This window comes from Loxodonta africana, chromosome 4, assembly GCF_030014295.1.
Source record: "Loxodonta africana isolate mLoxAfr1 chromosome 4, mLoxAfr1.hap2, whole genome shotgun sequence".
Lineage (NCBI taxonomy): Eukaryota > Metazoa > Chordata > Mammalia > Proboscidea > Elephantidae > Loxodonta > Loxodonta africana.
The window spans coordinates 162,460,684-162,480,335 of NC_087345.1; the positions used below are offsets into that span (position 1 = coordinate 162,460,684).

The window sequence follows — 19,652 nt, forward strand, 5'->3', positions numbered from 1 at the left end:
AACCTCCCTCTACCATTGTATCTCGCTTCTGTGCCAAAGTGTGAATATGTTGACAAAGCTCCACCTATCTCACCCACCTGCATGAATGACACACAGTGCCCTGCAGCGGTGCCATTTCTGTTTCTTCTTCGTTTCATTCTCCCTCACATGCTCACCATCATTTTTTCCCTTTCAAGTTTCTTTCTATACACGGAACCACCTATCAAATATGTTCCTTTTTTAGCACACCAAGTCCTTCCACAGCCACAATTTAGTCATTAGCCTAACCCTACCACATGTCGGCAATACTTATGGATCTCATTTATCTCCTTTAGTGTCTCTGCCCTGATACAGGCAGGTGAAGTCGTAAACATTCCCTGGTAGTCTCTTTGGAAAATTACTTGATCCTTCCTCCATTCAGGCACTTCTTTTATGTTACCACCTGTTTTCTCCTTTTAGGGAACTAATTTTTAAATCCTGAGGAGCAATCTCTCCCAACCCATCAGTACCCATCAGAGAAAGATGCCAGGGTTAAGAGACTTGCTCTCAGATAAAGGACTGCTGTGCCCCACTCAGAAGAATGCACTCTTGAAATCAATCAACACATGTTTATTCAGTGTCTGTTATATACCCATCACTGTATAAAGGAAAACCAATATCCATGTCTTTCAACATCTGTCAAATTGCCATTATGCATGACACTTCCTGGGCAGCAGCCCCAGTGCACAAATTATAGGTACTTTTACTGACCACTCAGCCCCTCAAGTACATGACACAAGAGACACACAAATAAACCAGCTTCCTAACTCCCAGCCAATGAAACCTGATGTTACGTAACTACCATTTAAAAAAAAAAAAAAGAGCACAGAGGCAAACCCTTTAAACAGGATTTTCCTTCTTTAGCAGCCTCCAAGGAAGAATTTTAATACAGTGTTTCTATTCTCGACAGGAATAACCCTTAATTATTATGTGCCTTAAGCATCTAGAACTTCTTAAATAGAATTTCACTTAATGTTAAGAAATTCAGAGGACTACGTCACTGGAAACATAAAAGACTTTAAACAAAAACAGAGAGAGAGAGATTCTACCAAGCTGGTTCTGAAGCTCTGAAAATCTAGGAGAAATAACAAAGCACTGAAGAAAGTCACATGAGAAAATGTTTCCACAACAGAATGTAAAGACCTTTCATAATCAGGAACTGACACATTAATCCCCAACTAAACTTAGTTTTGAGAAATAAATACATATTTCTAGGGGAAAAAATATATATGCGTATGCAAATGAATGTATATATGCCCTGATGTCTAAAGCATAGGATTCACTCAGAGGACGTTGAAAACCGTAATTGTAACAAAGTGATTTTATGAAGTACCTTTATGAACGACATCATTCTTGTCATCCTTTGTTTAGTTTAACGTCAAGTGACCAGTAATGCAGTTATAAAATTTAATATTTCACCTGAACAGAGGAAGTGTTAGCTATTGTTCATGTGCATTATCAGTCTAAGCCTGGCCAGCTCCAGGTAGGGTCGCCATATGAATCCTTATGGAAAGAAAGGTCTCTCTCCTCCTTCTCATTGAGTCGGCTCTCTTGGCTGGGGACGCCTAGAGTGAGGCTGAGCTGTAACACTCAGAGAGCCAAAGGGGCTCACCACTGCCCACTACAGAGTTAGCTGCACAGTCTGCTCTATCAAGGAGAATATTTACATGGTAGGTACTGGAGTACACAAAGCCAACTAGGACCATTCTTACCCTTGAAAATGTAACTTACTAATAAGAAAAACTTGCTTATTTATAGAAACTCAATCTAGAGAGTTATATCGAGAGTCCTTGCATGAATAGGTCCTCCCACCTACCTCCTGATTGGCAGCAAATTTTTTATATGTCCCACCCAACATCTACTGACAGATTAAACAAAGATGGTGGATTTTAGATCATCATTCTTGTCATAATGGGACAGGAAGGTTCATGATGTGAAAGAGCAACACTGGGGCAACAGTTCAAAACAAGCAACACTGTGTCAACAGTCTAAATAGCACGTTTGGTAAGGACAGAGTGAAGCACAAAAACCCAAAACCAAATCTGATGCCTCAAGCCAATTCTGACTCATGGTGACCCCATGTGTTATAAAGCAGAACTTCCCTATAGGGTTTTCCTGGCTGTAATCTTTAGGGGAGCAGACTTGCAGGCCTTTCTTCCATGGTGCCGTCAATTCCGACTCATAGCAACCCTATAAGACAGAGGAGAACTGCCCCACACAGTTTCCAAGCAACTGCTGGTGGATTCAAACTGCTGACCTTTTGGTTAGCAGCCGAGCTCTTTTAGGTTAGTAGTCAAACATAAATTGTTTGTGCCAACCAAGGATCTTGTAGCATGAAGCACACCGGTCTCAAACACTTGCCAGAAATAATCCCTTTAAGAACCAAAGCTCTTGCAGCTGACTTGACCTCCCCAACTCCTGACCCACCTCCATTCCAGGCTGAGAATTTCTGTGGTCCCATCTCAGCAGCAAACTGCCTCAAATCGATAGACAAACACAATTATAATACAAAGTGGGTTTTTTGGTAAGTGATATCACTGAAGTGTAAAAACTATAATGTGAGCACGAAGAGTCTAGTAACTGACTGAGAGATTCAGAATGGCTTCACAAAGGTGGTTACATCTGTGTGCCTTAAAGATGAAAATCACCTGAAAAGAGGAGGGCAGGTAGGCATAAGAACAGTATGAGTAAATCACTATGGTAAGTTTAACAATGATGAAAAATATAACTGTATATTTTATCAACTCCTTACTATGTGCCTAGCACTGTGATAAGCTCATTATCGGATAGTCCAATTAATCCTATGTGGTAGAGCCTATTATTATACCCATTTTACAGTTGAGGATAGAGTAGCTTTGGTTAAAAAACATGCTGAAGGCTTCAGAGAAAGCAGTTCACTGCGGCTGCAGAGTAGGAGGGTTAATGGAAGGGGACAGTGAAAAGCAGATTGTAAAAGACCCTGAGTATATTATTTTCTACAGTCAATGGGAAACCACCAAAGGTGTTTGTGCCAGGGATTAATATGAACAGATCCATGTTTTAGAAAGATAACTGAGGTGGCAGGAAAAGTATTCAAAAAGAGAGACTGGAACAGGGAGACCATTTGGGAGACAATGGTAAGATCACTGGCCAAATCTTGATAAGAGAGCCTGAGCCAGGGCAAAGGCCACTGAAACCAAACCTGTTGCCTTCAAGTACCACTCACGGTGATTCCATGTGTTACGGAATAGAACTGCTCCACAGGGCAAGGGCAGGAGAATGGATATGTACGGAGGGAGGCAAGGAAGATGACAGAGACATGTGAGGCTCAGGAGCCCGGGCGGATAGCAGAGAGAGTAGCCAGAAGGACATGGTACAGGTTATCCAAACAAACGGATCGTCAAAAACACAACCTTTTATACGTTACATACTTCTGTACTGATGTGTACAATAACCGCAGCATTCTTACTTCTCCTGGCATCGCTTACATTTGGTGGAATTCATGTTCTTGACCAATTAATGGACAATGAAGTCACATTTAAGGACCAAATTCAATACTAGCAGGCAGCCATCTACCTCTCCTCCACCTCCCAAATCTACAGGCCCTCAGCTGGGCACAGCCATCCTCTCTCCAAGCTCTCTGCGCTCCACTCACATCTGCCTTGGATGAACACTGTGCACCAGGGGAGCTAATCACGGATTTTTGTCTAAATGGCTTTCTCAGAACTGTTGGGCTGAAAGAGAGGTACAACAGACCACTGGTCTAGTTATTATTGATCTAATGCTATTCAAGAACACACACATCTGACTAGTTTTCTCTTAGCTCCTCCTAGAACTCACTGAGAATGAGTCCACAGAGCTGGTAGGAAAGTAAACACAAGTACCAAGCAACTTCCTCACGGAATCCGGTAAGAAAAATGCACAGCTGACTAGAAATAAAATTAATTCTGGGCTTCCAGTGCTGAAGTAAATAATTGCCACCATTCAAACTTGGCCCTTCTCATAAATTCCTGTTTTCATGGTTCTGTTCATGTACTGTACCTAGGTTCAACCACAGAAGCCTTCAGAGCCGTTTTCTGTTCTGTTTTGTTTCATTAGCAGAACTTTGCTGAATTCAAACAGTCAACCTGAGCACGACAGAATCAATAATAATCCTTTTTTACTAAGTGCATGAAACACATGAAATATTCTGGACACTCAGCTCATAAATATCCCACTGCTCCAAGTAATGCTAACTATAGGAGAACAGAAACACAAAGGAAAAGGAAAGTAATTCAACTTGCCCTTCCCCAAGAGACTGAGCTTTGAGGGGGCTGGAAGCTCTCATCAAGCACGAAGGTGTCATATGTGGGCAGATCTGTGTATCTCTTAACTTCTGACATTCCCAGGGACCACTCACCCTTTGTAAAGCACTCATCTGGAAATGTTTGAAGAAGACATGCCGAAACACATTCTTACACGGAGACTGGACACATAATCAATACACATTTAAGCACACACATCTATATCTTACATTAACCTTGCATTTCATCATGATTTAGAAGATATTTGCGGGGCTTCACCTCAAAACCTTTTCTAATTTGACATCATCCCATAATATATCATCATAAAGAAACAGAAGCCACATATCCAAGGTACCTTTTGGAAATATTTCCAAGTGTGACAGAATTCTGTGCATGGTTTTTAAAGACGGTGTTCTAAAATGATTTCAAAAGATGCTAAAATATATTTTATATTGTTAATGGCTTAATAAGGTGAGAATCAGATCATTTTGCATACACAATGGAATCTTCATGTGGCTCAAGAAAGTGTCTACTTCCCAATCATTCAAATATAACAAAAAGACTATCATTCTCCCCTGTCAGGTCTATGTTAACTTTTCTATGACGTGTGTAACTAAAAAGTTAGGCAAGGCATATTATAATGGATGCTAACTAGAACTCCTACATATCACATTATCCTTCCATGGAAACTAAGTGTCACTTTTTAACAACGTCACTTTTAACAATGTGACATTTTCTCCTGTCTTTAAAAGAGATACATGAGAAAACAACTTTCAACTTATTATTATAAACAAGGGAGGCAGCTAATGTTTAGGCATCTAATTGGCGTCATTTGTTGTAATAAGGCTTACGAACATTTTCCCATTTAATCTCTATAAAATTCCCGTCCGGTAGGAATTATTCTCCCAATTTACAGATTATAATTAAACCCAGAAGGAAACAAACTGGCATCAGTAAGGAATATTTTTAGAAAGATGTCACATTTTGAAACCGAGCCTCTAAACAGGGAAAGTCAACTCCACCACATTCACTTTGCATTGGAAAATGTGAGCCTATCCCATCAGGTGGGATGTCTTACCCCTTGGCATTGGGACTTGGTGAAGCCTGGTCACCAGACCACCATTCGGGCTCCTCAAACGCTAATCCCAACTCAGTTCCTCTAAACTTCCCAGCCTCAGTCTACCTCCCCAGAAGCAGCAGTCCTGGGCCTCATCCCAGTTGGCGGACTACACTGAGATGTCAGCACTATCGTCACAGTCCCTGATACAGCCAATATGTACTGAGTGCCTTCTAAGCACCAGGCTCTAGGGGCAGTGGGTGAGCAAAGCGGACCCCCTCCCTGCCCTCACAGTGCTGCCCCAATCGAGTGGGCGTACCAACAGGTAAGCACGGGGTTACCAGCGCTCTGATTGCTGAGCTGAAGGATGCCTGGGTTGGGTTGGACTGGGGTAAGTGATGGGGTAGGTGATGGGATCTGGTGTGGTCCACACAGACAGAGCAGGGTGAAAGCCATGGCAGTTTGAATTCATGAGCTTATTGCACAGTACTGTATTTACAAGCAACTTTCAATATTCTCTGATGTATGGGACATTAAGAAGATAGAGGTAAACCAGGGTTTCTCAAAAATTTTGACCACCTCTTCCAGTAAAAAAAAGAATTTTTTTTACATCATGACCCAGTACACACACTTATGCATATGACTAAAAAAAAAATGTATTGCCAAAATCATATTCTTTTTACTACTCAAATTCACTCTATTTCCTTTCTTTCTGAATTCTAATTACTGCTCTCAAATGGGTGGCAACCCACACTTTGAAAAATAATAGTATCAGCCTTTTAATAGGTGGGACTGCCTGTCATTTATTTGGTACATTTCCTATTCTCCCATCTAGCATTTGCTCCCCTTCACTCCTCGAAACAGTACCACTGAGGAAAGAAGAGCACACAGCATTCATTGAAGGTCGGCTATGAGCCAGGACCTGGGCTAGACCCCTTATGCGCATTATCTCGTTAATCCTCATACAGCCTAGGAGTTAACTATTGCTCTTCCCATTTTATAGCTGCAGTGACAGCAGCTTAGTGATCAAGAGAGATCCTCAGTAGGACATGACGCAGCCAGGATTCAAATTCAGTTCTGTCTCGCTCCAAAACTTCAATTATACCACGCTGCCTTTCATGAAACATTTTTAACTAATTACAGCTAACCTGATACTGAGAATTTCATAAAATTCCCATGAGATAACTCGAATCCTTGGCGTGTTATAGAACCAGACTTGGGAGGCCCAACAAGCGATAAGCGAAATATATGGTGGGAAAAACCTCAGGTTTAACTCTCATTTCCTTCTATGCCTTCTGATCACCCCTCAGTAGACCCTGGGTGGTGCAAACGTATCATGCATTAAGTACTGTTACATGTATTAACCAATTTAATCCTCATACTTACTCTTTGAGGTACGATTATTTTCCAGATGCCAGAGTTGAAGAGGAGTCCCTAGGTAACGTAAACAGCTCACGCACTTGCTGCTAACTAAAAGACTGGAGGCAAGAGTCTACCTAGAGTGCCTTGAAAGAAAAGCCTGGTAATCTACCTCTGAAAAATCAGTCATTGAAAACCCAATGGAGCACAGTCCTACTCTGACAAACATGGGGTTACCATGAGTCAAAATCAACTGGACAGCAACTGGCAGGTTCTGGTAAAGGCACTAACAAGGAGTGAAGTACAGAGAAACAGTAAATGAGAGACTGTGGGGCACTGGCCTAAGGCCCCTGGGTGGCGCAAGCAGTTTTCTATCAGCTATTAACCTAAAGATTGGGGGCTCAAACCTACCCAGTGGCACCACGGAAAAAAGACCTAGTCATCTGTTTCTGTAAAGATTACAGCCAAGAAAACCCTCTACTCCATTACACATAGGGTCACCATGAGTCGGAATCAAAGACAGCGACGGTTTTTTGTTTGGTTTGGTTTGGAGCATTGGCCTAGATAATCACACTCGAGACATGATGGCTGAAATGTGCTGACTGTTCTCGGTGGCTCATAATGAGTTGCCCCTAGCTCAGCATCTTCCAGGCTATAGAGAATCAATAAATATTCACGAAAAGGAAGGCTAACACAGGCAGAACGAAAGTAAACACAATACACAGCTCCTGCTGTGTTATTTTTAATGTCTTCTAAAATTATGTTCAGTGAAATTATTTGGTAGGAGGGAATTTTATTTGGAAGGATAACTAAATATACTTAGCACAAGTATTTGTTTTCTTTTAGCCCATAAGATATATTTGATATAGATACAAGATTTCTTAAATGTGGGCATGTCAGTACAAATTTTCAACCCACAAAAAAAAAAAATTCTGCAAAGGTGATGATTTGGGAAAATTGTTGGCAAGGTCACGTTAAACTACTGCATCATTACCTGGTCCCTCCCCAGACCTAAAATAGCTTGACGTATGGTGACAGCGCATTTACTAGCCAGTCACTGGCATTGCTATTTCTCAGTAGTAATGTTGCTCTGGAAATTTAAAGAACTGATGTATTTTTTATAAATATATTATAAATGCAATTTTTACTTTTAAAAAACCATGAAGCCCATTGCCATCAAGTCAATTGCAACTCACAGCGACCCTACAGGACAGGGTAGAACTGCCCCATGAGGTTTCCAAGGCTGTGGGTCGATATTGGGTCACTATGCTAAGAATCTACTCGATAACAATGGGTTTAGTTTTGTTTTGTTTTGTTTTGTTTAAATACTTACAGAAGGAGAATGCCACATCTTTCTCCCGCCGGGCAGCTGGTGGGTTCAAACCGCCAACCTTTCCGTTAGCAGCCAAGCACTTAACCACACTGCCACCAGGGCTCCTCAGGCTCCTGACTTTTCCCCACAGTAAATTCAATCATTTATTTGATAAATGGCCTTGGGGTTTATAGTCATTGTGTGGTTTGTTGGGTATCAAAATGTTTATAGTTTAACTTGGCATACAAATTCGCATGTAAGTATGAACTATGTTTTTTGTCTAATCATCTAGTGTTATTTTCTCAGCACCTCTAAGCAATAAAAATATTGCCTAGTCCTCTTTTCTTTGCAAGTTCCATGATGAAAAAAGCCCTGAATATACTGAAGAACCGGTTGCCTGCTTATGAAAATATGGCACGTATTCAAGTAGACCAGGCTGTTTTTAAATATTTTAATAGTGCACACTGCTGCATTAGGACCTAAATGTGTATTATGCCCAATTGTACATCTACTGTGTATTGTACTATACTTTGATCATTCTATCAAAAGATCAAAATTTAAATATTATGTAAATTTTATTTTATACATGTTCTCCTTTGCAGGAAATCAAACAGAAATCTTGTTTCTTCTCTAAACACATGAGAATATCAACAGGCAACATTTGTAAACTGAAGAAGCACTCACTACTTAATTCCATTAGAAAAATGCCCTCAGGTATCAATTAAAAATAAGAAGCCTTTATGTTTTCTTAAAATAATTCTAAATGTTTAGGTTCATCCTTTCAAATTTTTAAAGCGTATTCTTAATACTTATTTAAAGGTTCTTGGTTTAATTGTGTATGTTATTTTCACCAGAAATGCTACTTAAATCCTCTTCCTGAAAACAAGGAGGGATTATGTAAATCTACAGAAATGACACCAGAAATTGAAAAACGGATGTCCATCTCCAACAATCACAAAATGTAGTCATTTTCATAACAACTAAATGGTAAGTATGAACCTTGATTGGGTCTTGATTTAAAAAAAAAAAAAGCTATAAAAGACATTCTTATGGCAATGGGGGAAATGCGAACACAGGATACTAGATGTTGTTACGAAATGTTTGCTCATTTTCTTGGGTGTGGTAATGGCTCTGTGCCCTTACTCTTAGTGGGTGCATGCTACTGCAGTTTTTAGGGATGAAGTGTCTTGGCGTATGAAAGTGACTTTCGAATGGTCCAAAAATAACAAAAAGATTTACACATAAAGTTAGAGGAAGATATAAAGCAAATATGGCCAATATAAAGCAAATATGGCCAACAGGTAACAACGTCTGAATCTCAGTGGAGGCTATAAAGGTGTTTATTGTATTATTCTTTGAGCCATTTTGTAAGTATGAAAATCTTTGCAATAAAAAGTTGCAGAAGGGAAGAATAATCATTTTCTCTTAAGCATACATGTATATTGACTCCTGTGCCAAACAGGGCACAGATAAAACAGTGCTTTACACACAAAAAAAAAAAAAAAATTTTTTTTTTTTTACATAGACATAGAATATTTCATTTTCCAGCATCAGTACTGTATTATGTTAGAGAATCAGTTTTCCACCACTGACCCAGAGAAATCATGGCAGCCCTTCTGCCAAGATCACAGTGCAGAGCTCAGTGACACGCACACCACCTGAATGAGAGCAGATGCATCAGGGTCCCCAGAGGGCAATCCATGCCGACCCTTGAGTTTATAGGGCAAACTGTGCCCTTAGAAAAATCAGGTTTGAGAACAGGAGGGATCTCCTGAGTCTGGAACCCTCATGGCTGACACAACCTTCAACACTGATGGACTGCACTTTCCGGAGCTAGCATACCTAGCTTATGACATGAACTTAAGGCTAAATGACACAATTTTAAAAATCAGCTCGCTCTACTCATTAACCCGCTAAGGATGGATCCCTGTCTTCCGTTTCCACATTGCTCAATAAAGTGAGCTATCAGGTTCAATATGAAATAAAAAATCTAAGGTGCTGACCCAAAAATTCAACTCAAAACTAATAAATAATAATGATTTATAACGCATAGAGGATCATACAGAAGTTTTTAGAAAAAAAATCTGTAAACACTCAATTGAGAGGTACTTAAAGTATTAAAAACAAGGCCTGGACCTAAGAAACAACATGGCTGGATGTCTCCTAGCTACAAGCAGAATCTTTTTATTTTGGGGTCCAAATGGAATCTCAGGGTTTCTGGGCACTAGTTCACTATTAAGTCAGAGCGCAAATTAGCCCTTCCTGAGTCATCCTCGACTTGCTGCATAATCTGGGAATGAGTTATGACAGGCAGTTCTTTAACTGGACTGAACTTAAACTAAGCAATGAGCAATGAATTTTCAAGTGGCACGATGCAATCAACAACTCCATTTCAGGTGCATCTTTCCCACCTTTTTTTAATCATTTCTTTTTCTCCTTCACTCAATTCTTTCATCTCTTTCCATACATATATACTTCTTTCTAAAGGAGCCCTGGTGACACAGTGGTTAAGTGCTCAGCTGCTAACTGAAAGGTCAGGGGTTCGAAACCACCAGGAGAAAGATGTGGCAGTATGTTTCCATGAAGATTACAGCTTTGGAAACCCTATGGGGCAGTTCTACTCTGTCCTATAGGGTTACTATGAGTCATTATCAACGGAATCAACTCGACAGCAATGGGTTTGGTTTACACTTCTTTCTTCTCTTTCTCTGTCTTTCCTTTTCCCCTCCTGATTCCTCCAGACCTTCCAGGGGCACCCAAAGGCATTGTTATCACTCGGGTGAAACTCCGGGCTGTGGAGCTATAAAGAATCCTATGCGGCCCATAAAGCCTGATCAAATCAGGCCACAGGCTGAAATCGTTACAGGAAGAATGGTTCACTTTCCATTAACCAAAGAACGATTATCCTGTTTATGGGCCATTCCGGCCCTGTCCCTTCTCACTGCTGCCGCCTGCCTTTTGATCTTTAACCAGTCATTTACACCTCTCTTGAAGGAAAGCAAGAAACCATGACACTGACATCTTCTCATTTTTGCTTCATGTTATCCCAGTAAGACATAAGTGGGTTGAAAAATTCAGCAAGTTTGTGAAATACCTGTGGACTTGACTTATCCACGAGAGTCCTAAATTCTGTCCAGCACCCTCATTTTCTGATTTTCTGCAAAGTTTCTGGTCTACCTACAATGCATAAAGCTTGACCTGAAGGACACACAATGAGGTTTAAAAAACAGGAAAAAAAAGTTCTTACCAGAGAGGTATCAGCACATTATATGTATTTGTTTACCAAAAAAAAATCTACTGTCTATCATAATTCACTCTCAGTGCATGAAGAAGCATGAATTTAGCCACGGGCCCTCTATCTCCAGATCTGAATGAAACTGCTTCCAAATCTCTAGAGAGAATAAATCTCCAGCAGTATTCCAGCCAAAGGCCTGGGGTCCACAGAGACCCCTCTGCTGCCTCCAGGCCGCAACAGGACTAAGAAGAAAAAGACCCAACAATCAGGGCCAAGAGTCCACAGTAGAAAATAGTCTGGGGTGTGGAGACGCTCACAGGAGTGAAGAGACACAAGCCCCAGGGCAGCAATGTAGCCATCTGGAAACACTGGCCAATCTTTAACCGCCATTTGGAAGCACTGGCCAATTTTTAATCGCTTGCAGCATCAAGGAGTAACCCCTTCCTGAGGCTTATTCTCTCAATGCCTCAACTTCTTCAGCTCTGTCAAACAGGGATAATAATAAAACCAGTTGCCAATGAGTTGATTCTGACACATGGCGGCCTCACGTGCGCAGAGTAGAACTACTCCATAGGGTTTTCAAGGCTGTGACTTTTCGGAAGCAGATTGCCAGGTCCTTCTTCTGAGGTGCCTCTGGGTGGGTTCGAACCTTTCAGTTTGTAGTAGAGTGCTTAATCGTTTGCATCACTCAGGGACTGAAGATATTGTTGTTAGGTGCCACTGAGTTGATTTCGATTCCTAGCGACCCCATGTGACTGTGTAGCACTGCCCCATAGGGTTTTCTTGGCTGTAATCTTTACAGAAGCAGATCGCAAGGCCTTTCTCCTGCAGGGCTGCTGGGTAGGTTGGAACTGCCAACCTTTTAGTCAGCAACAGAGTGCTTAAATGTTGCACCACCAGAGCTCCCCCAATTCACAGAGTTGTGACAATTAAATGAATCAATACACAAAAAGCACTTAGAACAGGGCCTGGTACCTGGCAAATACTATATAAATGTTAGCTAGTTGCTATTCTCTCAAAAACAGGCTAGACACATGCCTACAAAGAAGGCTGCCAAAGAAAGTTTACCACCTTTAACCCCCATCCACAAGCCTACTACCAACCAGCTGAAATACCCAGGTCTCAGTTCTTTGGTTCCCTGTTTATGCCCCAGGATCTGTGGAGTGATCTCATCTGAGACCAAGTGAGCAACACTCCTTTCCTTAGTAACCAGGCTCAGATATAAAATTGCAGTTTAGCAACATCACACAATTAAATGGAAATTGGATCTACCTGCCATGCATTTCAGAGCCCACATGTTCTCAGTGTATAAGTTCTGCAGCTTCTAACAAATGTCTCTAACTCTGTAACACTAAAAATGAACCTGAAAAAGCAACCTTCTGATTGAAAGACATGCAAATAACCCTATGCATTGGAAAGAAAAATGCAATGACCTTCAACAAAGTATAGGGCCCCAGAGTATGTGGCATAAACAAGTAGTTAGTTGGTCACTGCCACACCTGGGTGACACAGTGAATCAATTCTTCAGACCAGGGAGAAGCATTCACTTTTATGCTGATACTGTGCCACACCTGGCATGCCGGCGATGACAATACTTACGCATTACAATAGGGCTTCTTTTCATAGCCTTTGTAATTGTTCATGTTCAGAGCCATCTTGCAGACCTCACAATGGAAACATCCTTTATGCCAATACTGAAAGAAAATAAATATTTAAAATTTTAATACAATGCCAGTTCCTTTCAGGATAGGTACAGAAAGCTGGCATTTTTAGTTTACCACAATCGCAGTATTTGAAAATACTACAACAAAATGATTGTAGGTTAATCGAAACCAAAAAACCCATTGCCTTAGAGTCAATTGCAACTCATAGAGACCCTACAGGACAGAGTAGAACTGGCTCATAGGGTTGCCAAGGAGGGGATGGTGAATTCCAACTGCCCACCTTTTGGCTAGCAGCCAAGTGCTTAACCACTGCACCACCAAGGCTCAATAGGTTAACAGTGGATGTGTTTACCTATTTTTCCACAAGTAAATAAAACAGGAAGCTATTAAAATTGAGTTTAAAATTAATACCCACAACAACGCGCAGACTCACAATGGAAGAACTACCAAGACTCTGCCTTATTGGACTTAATTCCTATAAGCATATAGGAAGGAATATGAGCTCGGTAAATGGAGAACTGGAAACCACAGAGTGTGTTCAAAACAAGAAGGAATCAAGTTCAAAATGCCTAAACGCAGTGTTTGTAAGACTCGATAAATATATGTGTCCACCATAAAGTCAGGCAGCCTACGAAGCAGCAGGAGCGGGACTATGTAAGTACCCTTGGCCTCCCCCCTCCTCCTCCCGCCCAGGCCTGTCCAGCTTTCACTAAATTGCCGGAAACGCTGACTCTGTCCCAGATGATTGTCGGGATAACGGCTTGCTCTAATGAGGCATTTGTATCACCAAACGCAAATTTCAAGAGGAAAGCCTCCAGCTAGTTTCAATTGTCAGTCACTCAGGGTAGCTCCCCGATCTCTTCCAGGCTGCTCAACTCCATCCACGCCTGGGAAGGGCCGTGAGCTGGGCCGGAGGGACTGGACTAAAGCCACTTCCTCTGGAATTCCTCAGTCGGGTGGGTTAGACACCCGTGGGTCAACCTCCGGGCGGGCATTATTCTTAGTAATGCGGCAACGGCCGCCCCATCACATATTAATTACTATTTGCCTCTCCACCGTCATGGGAGGCGCCACAGTCCCGCGCTGGGGTGGGGTGAGGTGGAGATGCGGGGGAGACCAGAGGGATGGGGGGTGCGGGGGCAGGGAGGAGTAGGAGTGGGGGTGGGGCGGGGCGGAGGGTGGTGGAGGCAGGGGGCGCGGCTCGCGAGCGCCTGGCCTCGGCACCCGGGGTCCCAGGGCTCTCCCGGCCCCCTGCTGCGCGCCGCGGTGCGCTCTCCGCAGCAGCTCTGCGGCCGCCAGCGCAGCCCGCACCCTCGCCGCCCCCACCCTGACAAAAGCCTTTCCTGATTTCAACCCTACACTCGCAAGTCGCTATCTGTGACATCCCGCGGGCATTTTCCTTTGCGTACCTCCCCCTGTACCAAGACACACACAGGCACACTCATCTCTTTCCAACCCAGAAGCCAAAACTTCTCGGAGCAGGTGCAGCCCGGCGCACGGCAGGCCCCTCGCTCACCTTATCCAGGCAGTTGACTTTCTCCGTGGGATACACGACTTTTCCGCAGCGGGCGCACTGGGGGTTCATTTTCGCGGTTCCCGGGGGCGGAGGCGAGGCGGCGGGGGTGGTGGCTGCTGCGGCGGCTGCGGGGACGACGGCTGCGGCTGGGGGCTCCGAGGAGCCGCTGTGACATCCCCCGGCGGGCCCCGCACCGCCTCCTGGCAGGCGGGAGGGATGCGGGTGGCCGGGCGCTGGGGTCGGGAGCCGGCGCCGGGCCTTGGTCGAGCGGGCAGCGCCGGGCTGGGAGAGCAGGGAGGGCGGCGGGGCCTGGCGCCTGGGGGCTGGCCGCGTTCTCCGGCTCCGGCTCGGGCTCCGCGCCGCTCGCTCTGCGTCGCTCGCACTCCAGGTACCGGTGACTCACGCAGCACTCGCTCCCGCCCCTCGCGCTCACTTGCTCCTCCGCCTCGCCGCCGCCGCCGCGCAGGCCAAACCCACCGGCGCGCCCCGACCAAAGTTGCAGTGAACGAGCACGTCGGGCACCGGGGAGGGAGGGCGAAGCGGGGGAAGGGGGAGGGCAGAGACCCGGAGAGCGTCGCAACAGCCGCGGGCTACCACTGTGCGGCCTGTGGAGCGAACCTCAAGCCGCAGCCTGGGGCAACCAGGTGGGCGGCCGCAGGCGGGCAACCAAGCGGGGGTATAGGAGGACCGGAGAAAGCGGAGCGTTCGAATCCGCCCACTCCCTGCCCTTCCTCCTTCCTCTTCTTCCCTAGCCGGGTGCACCCCCAACTCCCAGACTGACGTTCCTGGTACCCAAAGGTCACGGAGAGCACGGGGAGGGGTGCGCCAGCCCTCCTCCTCCAGCCGGGGAGATCGCCGGCAGTGGCGCACCTCCGCCTTGCGCAGCGCCCAGTCAGTCCCAGGGCGGAGGCGGTCAGGGCCGCACGCAGCGACTCGCTCTGGCCCTGGCGTCGGGAGACGCACGGGGAACCCGGAGACTCACGTACCCGCTGAGCCGAGGCATGTGCTGCGCCCGCTCCCACTGTCCTCTTCCGAGAGAAAGTGTCCCCAGCATGCCTGCGTGAAGCCCTTCGACCCTGGATGAGAAGAGCCTTCTGTCACTATTTCCCAACCCTTTCACTTTTTAGTATCTGTTCTTGGAGGACGGCTGATCATTTTAGGCTGGAATCAAGCCCTTCTTGGTTAATAAAAGGTCATCGCTTATTTTCAGTGTATATGCGTATGTGCTAACACTATATTGTTTTGCAATTAAACGCCACAGGAGCTGAGGGGAAAGTTCTTGCCTGCTTTTAAGAGAAGCAATTACAAACACTTGGCCCTGATCGGGAGTGCGAGAAAATCAAGCTAAAGGCTGAGAATACCAGGAAACCAAATGGAACACAAATTGTTAGTTTTTAAAAGATTCCTGATTATGGGATTCATTCCATTAAAAAAAAAAAAATGGGGTTAACAGTACCCAGTTCAAATCCCGACCCTGCCACTTACTAGTCATGTGACCTTGCGCAAATTACTTAACCTCTCAGTTTTCTAATCTTCAAAATAGAGATACTGTTAAGAGCTTCAAAACAGCCCCTACCCTCCTGTTGGGAGAATTAAATGAGTCAACAGTTTTGAAGTGCTTCAGTCTGCCTGGGTAAGACTCACCTAGGGCTTATTATAGGTTGGGTATAACAAATAAGCAAACATTCTGTTGCTAGCACACAGGTTAAGAGTAATGCCATCCAGCAAATCTGTGGTATTATTTCTGTGTTAAAAAAAAAAAAAAGTTCATAGCTTCAGCCTTTCATGAAAAGGGAAAACTATTGATTTCTTAGCTTCTTAGGAAGGCTGCACTGAAGAACACGTCACATAACAATGTTGTGGTGTTTGACTCTTCAGAAGAGATAACTTCCTAAAAAATATTCACCAAATGCAACAGCCTTTAAACCACTCATTACTGTGCTCACAGGTCCACGGAAAAACCAAGAAAACAATAGATAAGCTGACAATAGAGGGACCAATTGTCATTTGAAAATGCTCCAGAGCTCATTAGAAATGCCTGAGGAATAAAACTATGTGATTATCAGGAAGGATATAATTTTTTTTAGCGTTCAAGTTTTCATAACTATAGATAATAAAATACAGTTTTTACAAATCTTCTTCTCTTTTTAAGATGGTAAGCATAAGATTCCAAGAATGGTAACATATGACATTTATAGCTGATTATATCAGATCTTTTAACTGTAAATTGTATAATTTCTTAGCAAACCAACACTTACCACAATGTCTGACACATAGTAGGTACTAATTAAATGTTTATTGATAGAAACTATGAATAAAACAGTGAATAAATTAAAACTGGAATTAAATGTGATGTTTTGTTCTTTCAGGGAAACCCTGGTGCCTTAGTGGTTAAGTGTTACGGCTGCTAACCAAGAGGGCAGCAGTTCAAATCCGCCTGGCACTCCTTGGAGACTCTACGGAGGCAGTTCTAGTCTGTCCTATAGGGTCGCTATGAGTCGGAATCAACTCCACGGCAGTGGGTTTTGGTTTTGGTTTTGGTTTTGTTCTTTCAGGGATAAACAATGTTTGTTCAGTTATTTTTCTCTCTTAGACCGATTTCTCTTAATATTTTCATTTTCTGCATAGAGGCAGCTTTTAAGTTTTTTAATGCCATTTTTTGATGTAAGAAGAATTTTAATACCATCTGTCTTAAAAGGACTTCTTTATTTCCAAATTCAAAGAACTATAAACAGAGAATTGGCAGTAATGTGTCATCTGGTCTAGCCTTCCTCCTTCCAGCAGATAGATGATTTAATTATCCACCAGAGAGAACTTTTGCCCCTTCCTTGTATTTTTTGCTTGATAGGTCAAAAAATTATTCCTTAGGGTAACTATACCTCAATATCTCTTATTTAAATTCTTTTCAGTTGGCTTAGACATCCACAGATATTAATAACAACTGACCATCATCATCCTAAGACCATTTATATATTTATATAATTTAATTTTAGTTAAAATTCCCAAGTCTTTACTTTTTTATGTGGTATCTATTTATATATATATCCTACTGAGGACATTATAGCCACTTTACTACTCAAGCTGTATAAATTGAACTCCAAATAAAAAAGGTTTAAAGAGTAATTAATATTACAAAATGCCACATCACATACAGATTGTGTTGGATTCTATTACTTGTTCACAATTTTTTGTTCTCTCCAGTCCTGCCCATACTTTGCTGTAGGCAGAGTGTACTTCCCTACTACAGTGACTCTGGGCTTGGCCAGGTGACTCCCTTTGGCCAATGAAATGCGAATGGACATGACAGACACCATATTGGAGCAGACACTTCAAGTGCACTTGCTCAGTCTGCTCCTGTTCCTCCAACCACGTGAGCTTAAACCCTTAGCCATGAGAAGAGTGTACTAGGGTAAAAAAAAAGTGGCTGCTTATTTGACTTTTGTCCAGGAATGACAGGTCCAGAAGACCTGTCTAACCAGTAGAGCCCAGTAAGTTCAGGAGAGCCCAGCCTTACCTAGCAGAGCCAAAGCAAGCTCACATCCCTCACAAAATGTGAGCAAGAAATAAACTGTTGTTGTAAGCCACTGAGATTTGGAGGTTGTTACTGGGGCAAAAGCTGACTAGTACACTAATGATGAGAATTGAAGAGAAATGCTTTCTCTTTGTTATGGATTGAATTGTGTCCCTGAAAAAGTTACACTGAAGTTCTAACCCCTGTACCTGTGAATATAACCCAGCTTGGGAATAGAGGTTTTATTTCATTATGTTAATTAGGTCATACGATACGGTGGGTGATAAATCTTAACCCTTCTGAGTGGTGTCTTTTTATAAAAGGGAAAACAGGCATGTAGACACACCCAAACAGGTGGAAGACGCCATGAGAGGATTTGTCTACAAGCCAAGAAATGCCCAGGGCTGCCAAATGCTGAAAGAAACAAGGGATAATCTTTGCCTAAAGCAGACAGCATAGTCCTGCTGACACTCTGAATTCCGACTCCTAACCTCCAAAACTGTGAGACAATAAATTCACTTGTTGTGTTTTTTGTTACTGCAGCACTAGGTAACTAAGACATTGCTTCATCAACAGCAAGGAATTAATAAATTTACATACAAGATAGTTTCTATAAAGCCTGCTATTTAAAGTGTAGTGAGTAGCCTATAAAGCATAGCTCTTATTATTAATTAATTAACTAACTTATTCTCTTATTCTCCAAAGCTTTATTATGTGCCTTCTATTTGTCAGGCATGATGTAAAATTGGGTTCGTTGTTACTAATTGCCTCAAATTCACAATGGAGGCAGGTTTTCCCAAATAGCAACTTTGACAGTTGGAACTAAAGGACAATGGTAAATTTTAGCTCACAGTTTCATGTGAGAGCTACATATGAGCCTTAGTCTAATGAAGCATTTCTCCAAAGATCTTAAGCACTTTAGAGAAATTATCTCATTTACCGTTATAGTATCCCTGCAAGTCAATGAGAAATGTAAAATAAAAACATTAAGGGAAATTCAAGAATCAGAAGCTATTGTAGAAATAGAATTACCTTCATTTGTCTGTTCAAGATATAATTATTGGCAGGCAGGATGTTAGGCACAAGGGGATGCAATGGGGAATTAGGCATGATCTCTGCTTATAATGAAATTTACTGGGACAGATAAGTAAGCAAAGAATTGCAGTGCAACGTGATAAATATTCTGAAGTAAAGCTGTCCAAGATACCACGGAAGAACAGAGGAGGAATTTCTACATCAGCCTGAGAATTCTGGAAAAACTACGTAAAGGAAGTGGTCAATACATTTTTAACAGCCTTCAGGGAGGAGCAGACACTACCTGGTGTCCTCCAACAATAAAAGGACCCTAACCTAAGGAGTTTAGGGTAATTATCCTAATTTTCCCTGTTTTAGGGATTATTCTGGTTTTATATACATGCTGAAATTTATTTACATTATTTCACTGTCCCCTCCCAACATGGTATAGCATGCAGGATACAGCATCGAACTTGAAATAATGATGAAGTATATCTTGACTGATGACACATCTCATCAAAATAAGCCCCACCAAAAGCCCCTGAGTGGTCCAAATAGTTTGTACTCTCCTAGGAACCAAGAGATTGGCTGTTGGAACCCACCCAGCACCTAGGAAGAAGAGGGCTTGGTGCTCTGCTTCCATAAAGATCACAGCTAAGAAAACCCTGTGGAGCAGTTCTACTCTGTAACACATAGGGTCTCTT

At 42.9% G+C, this 19,652-nt stretch overlaps 1 protein-coding gene across 2 annotated transcripts in view; it reads right to left on the reverse strand.

Moving 5' to 3' along the window:
* LOC135231273 (LIM zinc-binding domain-containing Nebulette) overlaps positions 1-14,492 on the reverse strand; it is a 429,820-nt gene extending 415,328 nt beyond the window's left edge. The window contains exons 1-2 of one of the 2 annotated variants that reach the window (XM_064284903.1): positions 14,424-14,492; positions 12,843-12,937 (exon numbers count right to left, since the gene is read on the reverse strand). In XM_064284903.1, coding sequence (XP_064140973.1) covers positions 12,843-12,937; positions 14,424-14,492 — 164 coding nt within the window. Of the gene's footprint in view, positions 1-12,842; positions 12,944-14,423 lie in introns of those variants that run through there. The other variant, XM_064284904.1, reaches the window with a different exon arrangement.
* Positions 14,493-19,652: the final 5,160 nt, after the last annotated feature.